Raw genomic sequence first — 12,402 nt, 5'->3', positions numbered from 1 at the left:
GAATATCCTGCCATCCTACTGTACAAATGTACATGTAAGTAGGTTACGCTTCACCGCCCACAAGGTAGATGCTTTTTTCACACCTGTAACCCTATTTGGCAATGATGGTGAATATCCTGCCAACCTACTGTACAAATGTACATGTATGTAGGTTACGTTTCGCCGCCCACAAGGTAGACGCTTTTTTCACACCTATAACCCTATTTGGCAATGATGGTGAATATCCTGCCATCCTACTGTACAAATGTACATGTAAGTAGGTTACGTTTCGCCGCCCACAAGGTAGACACTTTTTTCACACCTATAACCCTATTTGGCAATGATGGTGAATATCCTGCCATCCTACTGTACAAATGTACATGTACGTAGGTTACGTTTCGCCGCCCACAAGGTAGACACTTTTTTCACACCTATAACCCTATTTGGCAATGATGGTGAATATCCTGCCATCCTACTGTACAAATGTACATGTAAGTAGGTTACGTTTCGCCGCCCACAAGGTAGACGCTTTTTTCACACCTATAACCCTATTTGGCAATGATGGTGAATATCCTGCCATCCTACTGTACAAATGTACATGTAAGTAGGTTACGTTTCGCCGCCCACAAGGTAGACGCTTTTTTCACACCTATAACCCTATTTGGCAATGATGGTGAATATCCTGCCATCCTACTGTACAAATGTACATGTAAGTAGGTTACGTTTCGCCGCCCACAAGGTAGACGCTTTTTTCACACCTATAACCCTATTTGGCAATGATGGTGAATATCCTGCCATCCTACTGTACAAATGTACATGTAAGTAGGTTACGTTTCGCCGCCCACAAGGTAGACGCTTTTTTCACACCTATAACCCTATTTGGCAATGATGGTGAATATCCTGCCATCCTACTGTACAAATGTACATGTAAGTAGATTACGTTTCGCCGCCCACAAGGTAGATGCTTTTTTCACACCTATAACCCTATTTGGCAATGATGGTGAATATCCTGCCATCCTACTGTACAAATGTACATGTAAGTAGGTTACGTTTCGCCGCCCACAAGGTAGACGCTTTTTTCACACCTATAACCCTATTTGGCAATGATGGTGAATATCCTGCCATCCTACTGTACAAATGTACATGTATGTAGGTTACGTTTCGCCGCCCACAAGGTAGACACTTTTTTCACACCTATAACCCTATTTGGCAATAATGGTGAATATCCTGCCATCCTACTGTACAAATGTACATGTAAGTAGGTTACGCTTCGCCGCCCACAAGGTAGACGCTTTTTTCACACCTATAACCCTATTTGGCAATGATGGTGAATATCCTGCCATCCTACTGTACAAATGTACATGTATGTAGGTTACGTTTCGCCGCCCACAAGGTAGACACTTTTTTCACACCTATAACCCTATTTGGCAATGATGGTGAATATCCTGCCATCCTACTGTACAAATGTACATGTAAGTAGGTTACGCTTCGCCGCCCACAAGGTAGACGCTTTTTTCACACCTATAACCCTATTTGGCAATGATGGTGAATATTCTGCCATCCTACTGTACAAATGTACATGTATGTAGGTTACGCTTCGCCGCCCACAAGGTAGACACTTTTTTCACACCTATAACCCTATTTGGCAATGATGGTGAATATTCTGCCATCCTACTGTACAAATGTACATGTAAGTAGGTTACGCTTCGCCGCCCACAAGGTAGACGCTTTTTTCACACCTATAACCCTATTTGGCAATGATGGTGAATATCCTGCCATCCTACTGTACAAATGTACATGTAAGTAGGTTACGCTTCGCCGCCCACAAGGTAGACGCTTTTTTCACACCTATAACCCTATTTGGCAATGATGGTGAATATCCTGCCATCCTACTGTACAAATGTACATGTAAGTAGGTTACGCTTCGCCGCCCACAAGGTAGACGCTTTTTTCACACCTATAACCCTATTTGGCAATGATGGTGAATATCCTGCCATCCTACTGTACAAATGTACATGTATGTAGGTTACGCTTCGCCGCCCACAAGGTAGACGCTTTTTTCACACCTATAACCCTATTTGGCAATGATGGTGAATATCCTGCCATCCTACTGTACAAATGTACATGTATGTAGGTTACGCTTCGCCGCCCACAAGGTAGACACTTTTTTCACACCTATAACCCTATTTGGCAATAATGGTGAATATCCTGCCATCCTACTGTACAAATGTACATGTAAGTAGGTTACGCTTCACCGCCCACAAGGTAGATGCTTTTTTCACACCTGTAACCCTATTTGGCAATGATGGTGAATATCCTGCCACCCTACTGTACAAATGTACATGTATGTAGGTTACGCTTCGCCGCCCACACGGTAGACGCTTTTTTCACACCTATAACCCTATTTGGCAATGATGGTGAATATCCTGCCACCCTACTGTACAAATGTACATGTATGTAGGTTACGCTTCGCCGCCCACAAGGTAGACGCTTTTTTCACACCTATAACCCTATTTGGCAATAATGGTGAATATCCTGCAGCATGACCTTAATGTAAACATGCAGATATACATATTTCTTTGACTGATGTTTTTCGCCATACTCAAGAATATTTCACTTATACAAGGGCAGCATTATGTTGGGAGGAAAATGGGCAGAGGCTAGGTGAAACAGAAGATGACTATTGGGGGTACGTGTACTGGCATTAATACAAGCTTAACAGATTTTGTTTTCAAAAATACAATGTATATAGACAACAGTTAATATAGTACCGGTGGCTAGGTCCAGATCATGCTGGCTTCCTCTCAGGCCACATATGAGAAAGTCTGCAGCAACCTGCTGATGGTCACGGGTTGGTCTGCTGGGCTCTGACTGGTTTCCTCCCACCATAATGCTGGCCACTGTGGAATAAGTGAAATATTCTTGAGAACGGTGTAAAACACCAATCAAATAGAAACAAACAACATGCCATACCTTTTCACAGACTTTTAATCAGTAAGTCCTACTGTAAATGATCTAACATTTTGTTCCAAAAAGTACATTTTTGAAGGCAAGCATTTCCAGCTAGATATCACCCTACCTGCCAAACAAACCTCAAACTACCTTATTACAATCAATAGAACTCTCAGAAGCAGGCAAAATGTGCCACTTAGTAACTCACAAAGCTACGGTCATCTACCATATTTTCCCAGTAATGCTTACATCTTGCTACACTCAACAAAATGCTGTTTCTGAAGTGCATATCATACCTGGGTTGATCACAGGTAAAACTAAAATCAAAATAGTCTGAATTTGCAATTAACATTTTTTCTCCGTTCTTGTCAGATCACTTAAAGTATGAGTGGTTAAATGAATCAAAGATTATGGTTTACTGGCACTTTGGCAATCTTGCAGTGTTATCGTGGTGACACTTTACCAACACAGACCATTCTACAGTTAATGACCTCAAAGTTATGCTGCACATTTTGTCAGTTTCTAATGATTCTACCGATCTTGCACAGATATTTGGAGAATTCTTTCTTGAAAAATGTGACGTTCATTAGCCTCTAAAAAGTGCACTGTTTTGGGGGACATTCTACACTGTGGTTACATGTACCATTTGTCTAATCAGTATACCTGTATTTCTGCAGAGATGTGCAGTGTCGAGCGGATTTGTATAGCTTACCTGGTGTACAGTCTGACGTTGTGACTATGGTGTTACACATGTTTTATTATTTATCTGACTGTTCTTTCAACACTGTTTTCAAAAAATTTTCACAAATATGATGGTGGGTCAGGGTTTCATGGGATGATTAAACTGAGTAGAGCTTTGGACATCTTGTCTGCTCATGTGAAAACATATACTGGGCAAACCCCTCGACAAGAAGCAGCTATATTCCAGCATCCAACCTTGCTCGTCAATAGCTAGTGGTATCCAAGGGGAAAGCATAATGACATCTAAGTCAGCTAGGGGCCCCGTAAAACTGGACAGTGCTCCTCACATATCTTACTACGTGTAAGTGCATGTCCTGTGTGTACCTGAGCTGGTTAGGAAACGTCTTGGTGACAGGCTGCGTGCTGGGATTGCTTGCGCCATGCTGATGAGTACGTCAGCACAGCTTTGCTCATCTGCAGCAGCACGTACATCATCCACCGCTTCTTCATCTACGCACTCTTTTCTGTCAACAAATATTAATTCATGCATGTACTCCTTTTGAAATTGAAATGGATGAGATGAAAAGTGAGATAAAGAGGGATCATAACCACTTGCAGATACAGGCTGAGAGTGACAAACAATTCTGGAATAGCTTACTTGGTAGTTTATACCATTACCAGTGAAAGCTTTTCTTTAATACTAAAAACAAATTTGGGAAAACAAAAACAATACTTACAAAGAATAACAATCAGAGCAAGAACAGCCTGAAAACATTATAATGAAACTGGAGGCACACCAAGCTAGTTCAGACCATCCGTGATATACCTACAGTTTCCATAATTAACTTACTTGTACATATCTGGGAAGAATGCAGCATCAGTATCTATAGCCTCATAGTACTCATCAGGACTACCTTCCATCCCCAAGCTTGAAGTATTACCTGTAATGTACGCGCAAAGTCCTGTGTATCAGGCGCACAGTGCTGTCTACATTACATGAGGGGTTAACAAAGAAAAACTTTTCCAATATATCATGGAGTGATTTGGGGAGTAAGGCTATCATTTAAATATGACCTAATCAACTCTGCAAAAAAGGCCTTACTCTTATTGTTTTTTAGATAGTTTTATTACACTTTTGATGGAATTTTTGTTTGTTTGTTTGTCTCTCAATGTTTTTAAAATCCCTATCATTTTCATTTGTGAAACTTCTAAAAAATCTACCTCTACCAATCTACTTCGTTTTTCTGATTGGGTCAGGTTATGCTCTACAAAAAGTTTTAAAGATTGTCTAATTTGTATCAATTAAATGGTTTTGGAGGCAATTTTTCAAGACTAGTTCATTTATATCATAGAGATCAAATATATGATGATTAGCAAAATGAGTGTCAAAAACCCTACGTATGCACACACATAAGCAAATCAATGATGGAACATCCCCTTCAAGTTATTGTGCTCTATATGTGTGTAAAATCTGAGCTCAGTACATAAATACTTTTGGAGATACCATCCATACCAGTTTGTTTACACAATACATCAAGACAAGAATTCAGTAATTTACGGCATTTAATATGTACACACTCAATCAACGATGGAATGTTCCTCTGATGCTATTGTGCTCTACATATGTGCAAATCCTGAGCTCAACATATGCAGTACTTTTTAACATACCACTTTTAACATTTTGTTCAACAGTGCATCCCTGCTATCTGACGCTCAGGGAGTGACATAACTAAGCTACATTTCTATTTTGTACAAGTGAGCTAAAAGCAAATCATCAAAGTGTTTTACTTTATCTTGAAGCCCTGTCCAGGCTATCTTTCAACTTTTGTTGACTCAACAGTAAGTTGAATCTGTTGAGGTAAGTTGAGTATCCCGTCCACACTACAAATCAGATAGTTCAACATTGTCCAACACTTGTGTGCTGAGCTGTGTTTTTTCACCAAACTTTCAATAAATTGCAGGGAAATTTCCATCTTTCTCTCCAGTGCATGAGACAATGATTTTCTTTTGTCCCTGTCTTTGTAATCTATAGAGACAGTGTTGTACAGGCAAGGGTATATATCATACTCCTGTATCAACGAAACTGTCTCATCATGAGACCAGTTTCTCTCTTTCGCCTGTGGTGCTGCTGTTTTGCCCAGGTCACATGCCTTAAGGCGGTCACATTATTTTTACACGCTTGCTGATTGACTCAACTTGTTGACAAAAATACACATGCACATTTTTGATTCAACAATTTTGGATGGTGAGGAGTGTTACTGAACGAAGTTGAAGTACCTGTCTAGACTACTCAACATGGCACAACCTGTTGCCTCAATTTCAAGTTGAATCTTGTTAATTCAACAAAAGCTGAGTGATGTGGGATAGTCTGGACAGGGCTTTAGACTTTTCAAACTGTGCATGAATTCAAACACTGATACTGTAAAGCTGTGGAATGCTACAGCTGAGAAGTAACATTTGATCTCATTTCATGGCTTAACTTTACTTTTTAATAATATCTACTTATTTATTTGATTGGTGTTTATCTGCCTACTGAATAATGGTGCACTTCATATGATGATGACGACATTATGGTGGGATTAACACTGGCCAAGCGCAATCTTATCCTTCCCTATATAACAGCCCCTGGTAAAGAGGCCAAAACAGTAAAACAAGATTTCAGAAATTCAAGATACTCCTCTCAGGACCAATTTTTAACAGACGTATGGATAACACTGTACTATAATGCGGCCGGTCACTCATTAATGACTCACAGATACAAACCATGTGAAGGTGAACACAATATACACCCAAACAAACCTAATGGGTTAACACATAATAACAAAATAATGCCAGTAGCATTTATGTGAGTAACTCTGAGGAAAAGTACTTAATGAGCCTTGATTCATTTATTCATATATCAAATAATGAAATTAAAAATTGTGATTGTGTGTAAGCTGCCAACGTTTCTATATTCTCCAAGTACATGTAGTACAAATTTGGCAGATGTGACAGAATAGATTCTTAGATACTCTTCACAACATACATTCTTGCAGGTCAGTTCTTCCCTAATGATTTAAAGGATAATTCACTCACTCTGAAATGTTTTCAATGAATGCTTTTCTTCCTCTTCTTTCACATCCTCTTCTTCTGCTTCCTCTCCTAATAAATTCAGACCTGTCAGACATTCAATATTAAGTGTTAAAATTAAAATAATGTGTTTCAGAAGAACTGTTCTTCAAGGAAAACATGTGCACCAAATGTGGAAGCTTTTTCTTAGAGAATCTATACCGGAGACTTTTGGAGGAAAAATCCATATTCACCATCAGATCACTCTATTTACCAAGAATAGCTCACATCATTGTCTTTCAGTAAGTATTCGACTCATACCTAAACTATACACAGTGATAAGGACATTCGCAAACACGGCTAATATTTTGTGAAAGGTAATCATTTTGATTATTCCAAAACAATGGCAAACAGACAGATTTTTACCGATCTATTTTCCACCAAAATTCACCGATATACTCTCTTTAAATATATTTGGAGCAATTGCGTTTCTGGACTGAACGAGGGGCTCACCACTAGACACAGTCACCTTCTTGGACTATTTATACAATGAGCATCATGTAAAAATGGAATCATAAAGAACAGGCTTATTAGGTAAACATTTAACTCTCATCTGCGGATTGCTATATCTTCAAACTGTATAGTTGTTGGGTGAGTTTCACACATTGCCTGAAGTAAGTTCTTGCTTGAAGATTTCAACTGAGAGTTTTGAGATGGGAAATAAAGCTAACAACAGATGGACAGGCATAAACCGTAAACAGGAGTTGTAGCTAACAAGGTGGTAAGCGCTACACAAGAAGTTACAGCAGTAAGCAGCAGTATATGCACTCTGAACACTGTCTATACATCGGGAGGATGCCAACAACATAGTTAGCCGCTATGTCCCGTACACTGTCTATACATTGGGGGGATGTCAACAACATAGTTAGCCGCTATGTCCCGTACACTGTCTATACATCAGGAGGATGCCAACAACATAGTTAGCCGATATGTCCCGTACAGTGTCTATACATCGGGAGGATGTCAACAACATAGTTAGCCGCTATGTCCCGTACACTGTCTATACATCGGGAGGATGCCAACAACATAGTTAGCCGATATGTCCCGTACACTGTCTATACATCGGGAGGATGCCAACAACATAGTTAGCCGCTATGTCCCGTACACTGTCTATACATCGGGAGGATGCCAACAACATAGTTAGCCGATATGTCCCATACAGTGTCTATACATCGGGAGGATGCCAACAACATAGTTAGCCGCTATGTCCCGTACACTGTCTATACATCAGGAGGATGTCAACAACATAGTTGGCCGCTATGTCCCGTACACTGTCTATACATCAGGAGGATGCCAACAACATAGTTGGCCGCTATGTCCCGTACACTGTCTATACATCAGGAGGATGTCAACAACATAGTTGGCCTCTATGTCCCGTACACTGTCTATACATCGGGAGGATGCCAACAACATAGTTGGCCACTATGTCCCGTACACTGTCTATACATCAGGAGGATGTCACCAACATAGTTAGCCTCTATGTCCCGTACACTGTCTATACATAAGGAGGATGCCAACAACATAGTTGGCCTCTATGTCCTGTACACTGTCTATACATCAGGAGGACGCCAACAACATAGTTAGCCGCTGTCCCGTATACTGTCTATACATCAGGAGGATGTCAACAACATAGTTAGCCGCTATGTCCCGTACACTGTCTATACATCAGGAGGATGTCACCAACATAGTTGGCTGCTATGTCCCGTACACTGTCTATACATCAGGAGGATGTCAACAACATAGTTGGCTGCTATGTCCCGTACACTGTCTATACATCAGGAGGATGCCAACAACATAGTTGGCCGCTATGTCCCGTACACTGTCTATACATCAGGAGGATGCCAACAACATAGTTAGCCGCTGTCCCGTATACTGTCTATATATCAGGAGGATGTCAACAACATAGTTGGCCGCTATGTCCCGTACACTGTCTATACATCAGGAGGATGTCACCAACATAGTTGGCTGCTATGTCCCGTACACTGTCTATACATCAGGAGGATGTCAACAACATAGTTGGCCACTATGTCCCGTACACCGTCTATATATCAGGAGGATGACAACGACATAGCTAGCTGCTACTGTATGTCTCGTCACTGACAACATGTTGCTCAGGATGAAGGCCAGCAGGCTTGGATATGATTGTCAAAATTTTGATGGAAAATAAAATAAATGCTGTGTTTGCAGAATTGTCATTCCTGTCCATTGTTTAGACTTCTTATTTGCTGGACTTAGGCCTGTCAATGAGTGAAAGAGCCCATGCATACACATAATTATATTTATCTTACCTAGAGGCATAGAGGAAAGGCAGAACATGTCATGTAGAATGTCACAGTCACCATGTATATCAGTTATTGGAGCGTAGTCCTCATCCTCACTTGATGACGATGAGTTACCTTTGTCATCTCCATCACCAGCTCCTCCCAATCCGTAATCTAGAACAATTAAATGAACAATTACATCATCTGTGAGTTTCCTACATGTACAGTTCTCACAGCTTATATAACGCATACAAATACATGTAAAAGCAATCTGGCATACAGCATGTGATGCATGAACAAGAGAATATGCCATCTTCTTTAAAAGTTTTCTACAGTTCCTACATAACACATACAAATACAAGTCCATGCAACCTGACACACTGCATATGAAGGTAGAACCAGATAATGGGGTATACTGGAGGATACGCAACTTATATAAATACAAGCTCATACAATCTGGCACACAGCATGTGAAGGTAGAACAAGAGAATATGGTGTACAGACATGACAGAAGAATACATTAGCTATGAAGGTTTTGCACAGGTCTCGTACATAACACATATGAATACAAGTTCATACAATTTGGCACACAGCATGTGAAGGTAAAACAAGAGAATATGGTGTACAGACATGACAGAAGAATACATTAGCTATGAAGGTTTCGCACAGGTCTCGTACATAACACATATGAATACAACTTCATACAATCTGGCACACAGCATGTGAAGGTAAAACAAGAGAATATGGTGTACAGACATGACAGAAGAATACATTAGCTATGAAGGTTTCACACAGGTCTCGTACATAACACATATGAATACAACTTCATACAATCTGGCACACAGCATGTGAAGGTAAAACAAGAGAATATGGTGTACAGACATGACAGAAGAATACATTAGCTATGAAGGTTTCGCACAGGTCTCGTACATAACACATATGAATACAAGTTCATACAATCTGGCACGCAGCATGTGAAAGTAGAACAAGAGAATTATGGTGTACAGACATGACAGAAAAATACATCAGCGAACATTAGATTGCACGAACAATGCTGTTAATCCCTTATTATCACAGATCCCCACACATACATCAGGAGGATGCCAACAACATAGCCGGCCACTATGTCCCGTACACTGTCTATATATCAAGAGGATGTCAACAACATAGTTAGCCGCTATGTCCCGTACACTGTCTATACATCAGGAGGATGCCAACAACATAGTTAGCCGCTATGTCCCGTACACTGTCTATACATCAGGAGGATGTCAACAACATAGTTAGCCTCTATGTCCGGTACACTGTCTATACATCAGGAGGATGTCAACAACATAGTTAGCCTCTATGTCCCGTACACTGTCTATATATCAGGAGGATGTCAACAACATAGTTAGCCGCTATGTCCCGTACACTGTCTATATATCAGGAGGATGTCAACAACATAGTTAGCCGCTATGTCCCGTACACTGTCTATACATCAGGAGGATGTCAACAACATAGCCGGCCACTATGTCCCGTACACTGTCTATACATCAGGAGGATGTCAACAACATAGTTAGCCTCTATGTCCCGTACACTGTCTATATATCAGGAGGATGTCAACAACATAGTTAGCCGCTATGTCCCGTACACTGTCTATACATCAGGAGGATGTCAACAACATAGCCGGCCACTATGTCCCGTACACTGTCTATACATCAGGAGGATGTCAACAACATAGTTAGCCGCTATGTCCCGTACACTGTCTATACATCAGGAGGATGTCAACAACATAGTTAGCCGCTATGTCCCGTACACTGTCTATATATCATGAGGATGCCAACAACATAGTTGGCCTCTATGTCCCATACATTGTCTATACCTCAGGAGGATGCCAACAACAGTTAGCCTCTATGTCCCATACACTGTCTATACATCAGGAGGATGTCAACAACATAGTTAGCCGCTATGTCCCGTACACTGTCTATACATCAGGAGGATGTCAACAACATAGCCGGCCACTATGTCCCGTACACTGTCTATACATCAGGACGATGCCAACAACATAGTTAGCCTCTATGTCCTGCACACTGTCTATACATCAGGAGGATGTCAACAACATAGTTAGCCTCTATGTCCCGTACACTGTCCATATATCAGGAGGATGCCAACAACATAGTTAGCCTCTATGTCCCATACACTGTCTATACATCAGGAGGATGTCAACAACATAGTTAGCCGCTATGTCCCGTACACTGTCTATACATCAGGAGGCTGCCAACAACATAGTTAGCCTCTATGTCCCATACACTGTCTATACATTGGGAGGATGCCAACAACATAGTTAGCCTCTATGTCCCGTATACTGTCTATACATCAGGAGGATGTCAACAACATAGTTAGCCGCTATGTCCCGTACACTGTCTATATATCAGGAGGATGCCAACAACATAGTTAGCCTCTACGTACCGTACACTGTCTATACATCAGGAGGATGTCAACAACATAGTTGGCCTCTATGTCCCATTCACTGTCTATACATCAGGAGGAAGCCAACAACATAGCCGGCCACTATGTCCTGTACACTGTCTATACATCGTGGGGGTGTCAACAACATAGCCTCTATTTCCCGTACACTGTCTATACATCAGGAGGATGTCAACAACATAGTTGGCCGCTATGTCCCGTACACTGTCTATATATCAGGAGGATGTCAACAACATAGTTAGCCGCTATGTCTCGTACACTGTCTATACATCAGGAGGATGTCAACAACATAGTTAGCCGCTATGTCCCGTACACTGTCTATACATCAGGAGGATGTCAACAACATAGTTAGCCGCTATGTCCCGTACACTGTCTATACATCAGGAGGATGTCAACAACATAGTTAGCCACTATGTCCCGTACACTGTCTATACATCAGGAGGATGTCAACAACACAGTTAGCCGCTATGTCCCGTACACTGTCTATACATCAGGAGGATGTCAGCAACATAGTTAGCCTCTACCTCCCGTACACTGTCTATACATCAGGAGGATGTCAACAACATAGTTGGCCGCTATGTCCCCTACACTGTCTATATATCAGGAGGATGCCAACAACATAGTTGGCCGCTATGTCCCGTACACTGTCTATACATCAGGAGGATGTCACCAACATAGCTGGCCTCTATGTCCCGTACACTGTCTATATATCAGGAGGATGACAACGACATAGCTAGCTGCTACTGTCTGTCTCGTCACTGACAACATGTTGCTCAGGATGAAGGCCAGCAGGCTTGAACATGATTGTCAAAATTTTGATGGAAAATAAAATAAATGCTGTGTTTGCAGAATTGTCATTCCTGTCCATTGTTTAGACTTCTTATTTGCTAGACTTAGACCTGTCAATGAGTGAGAGAGCCCATAGAGGCATAGAGGAATGGCAGAACATGTAATG

The 12,402-nt window shown here is 41.1% G+C and overlaps 1 protein-coding gene across 1 annotated transcript in view; it reads right to left on the bottom strand.

Moving 5' to 3' along the window:
• Positions 1 to 6,679: 6,679 nt before the first annotated feature.
• LOC135477886 (protein mono-ADP-ribosyltransferase PARP4-like) overlaps positions 6,680 to 12,402 on the bottom strand; it is a 43,458-nt gene continuing 37,735 nt past the window's right edge. Inside the window, 2 exon segments of the mRNA XM_064758136.1 lie at positions 6,680 to 6,768; positions 9,009 to 9,155. Coding sequence (XP_064614206.1) covers positions 6,680 to 6,768; positions 9,009 to 9,155 — 236 coding nt within the window.

This window comes from Liolophura sinensis, chromosome 1 (assembly GCF_032854445.1).
Source record: "Liolophura sinensis isolate JHLJ2023 chromosome 1, CUHK_Ljap_v2, whole genome shotgun sequence".
Lineage (NCBI taxonomy): Eukaryota > Metazoa > Mollusca > Polyplacophora > Chitonida > Chitonidae > Liolophura > Liolophura sinensis.
The sequence above is the reverse complement of the archived record's forward strand: the minus strand, read 5'-3'. Positions and strand labels throughout refer to the sequence as shown.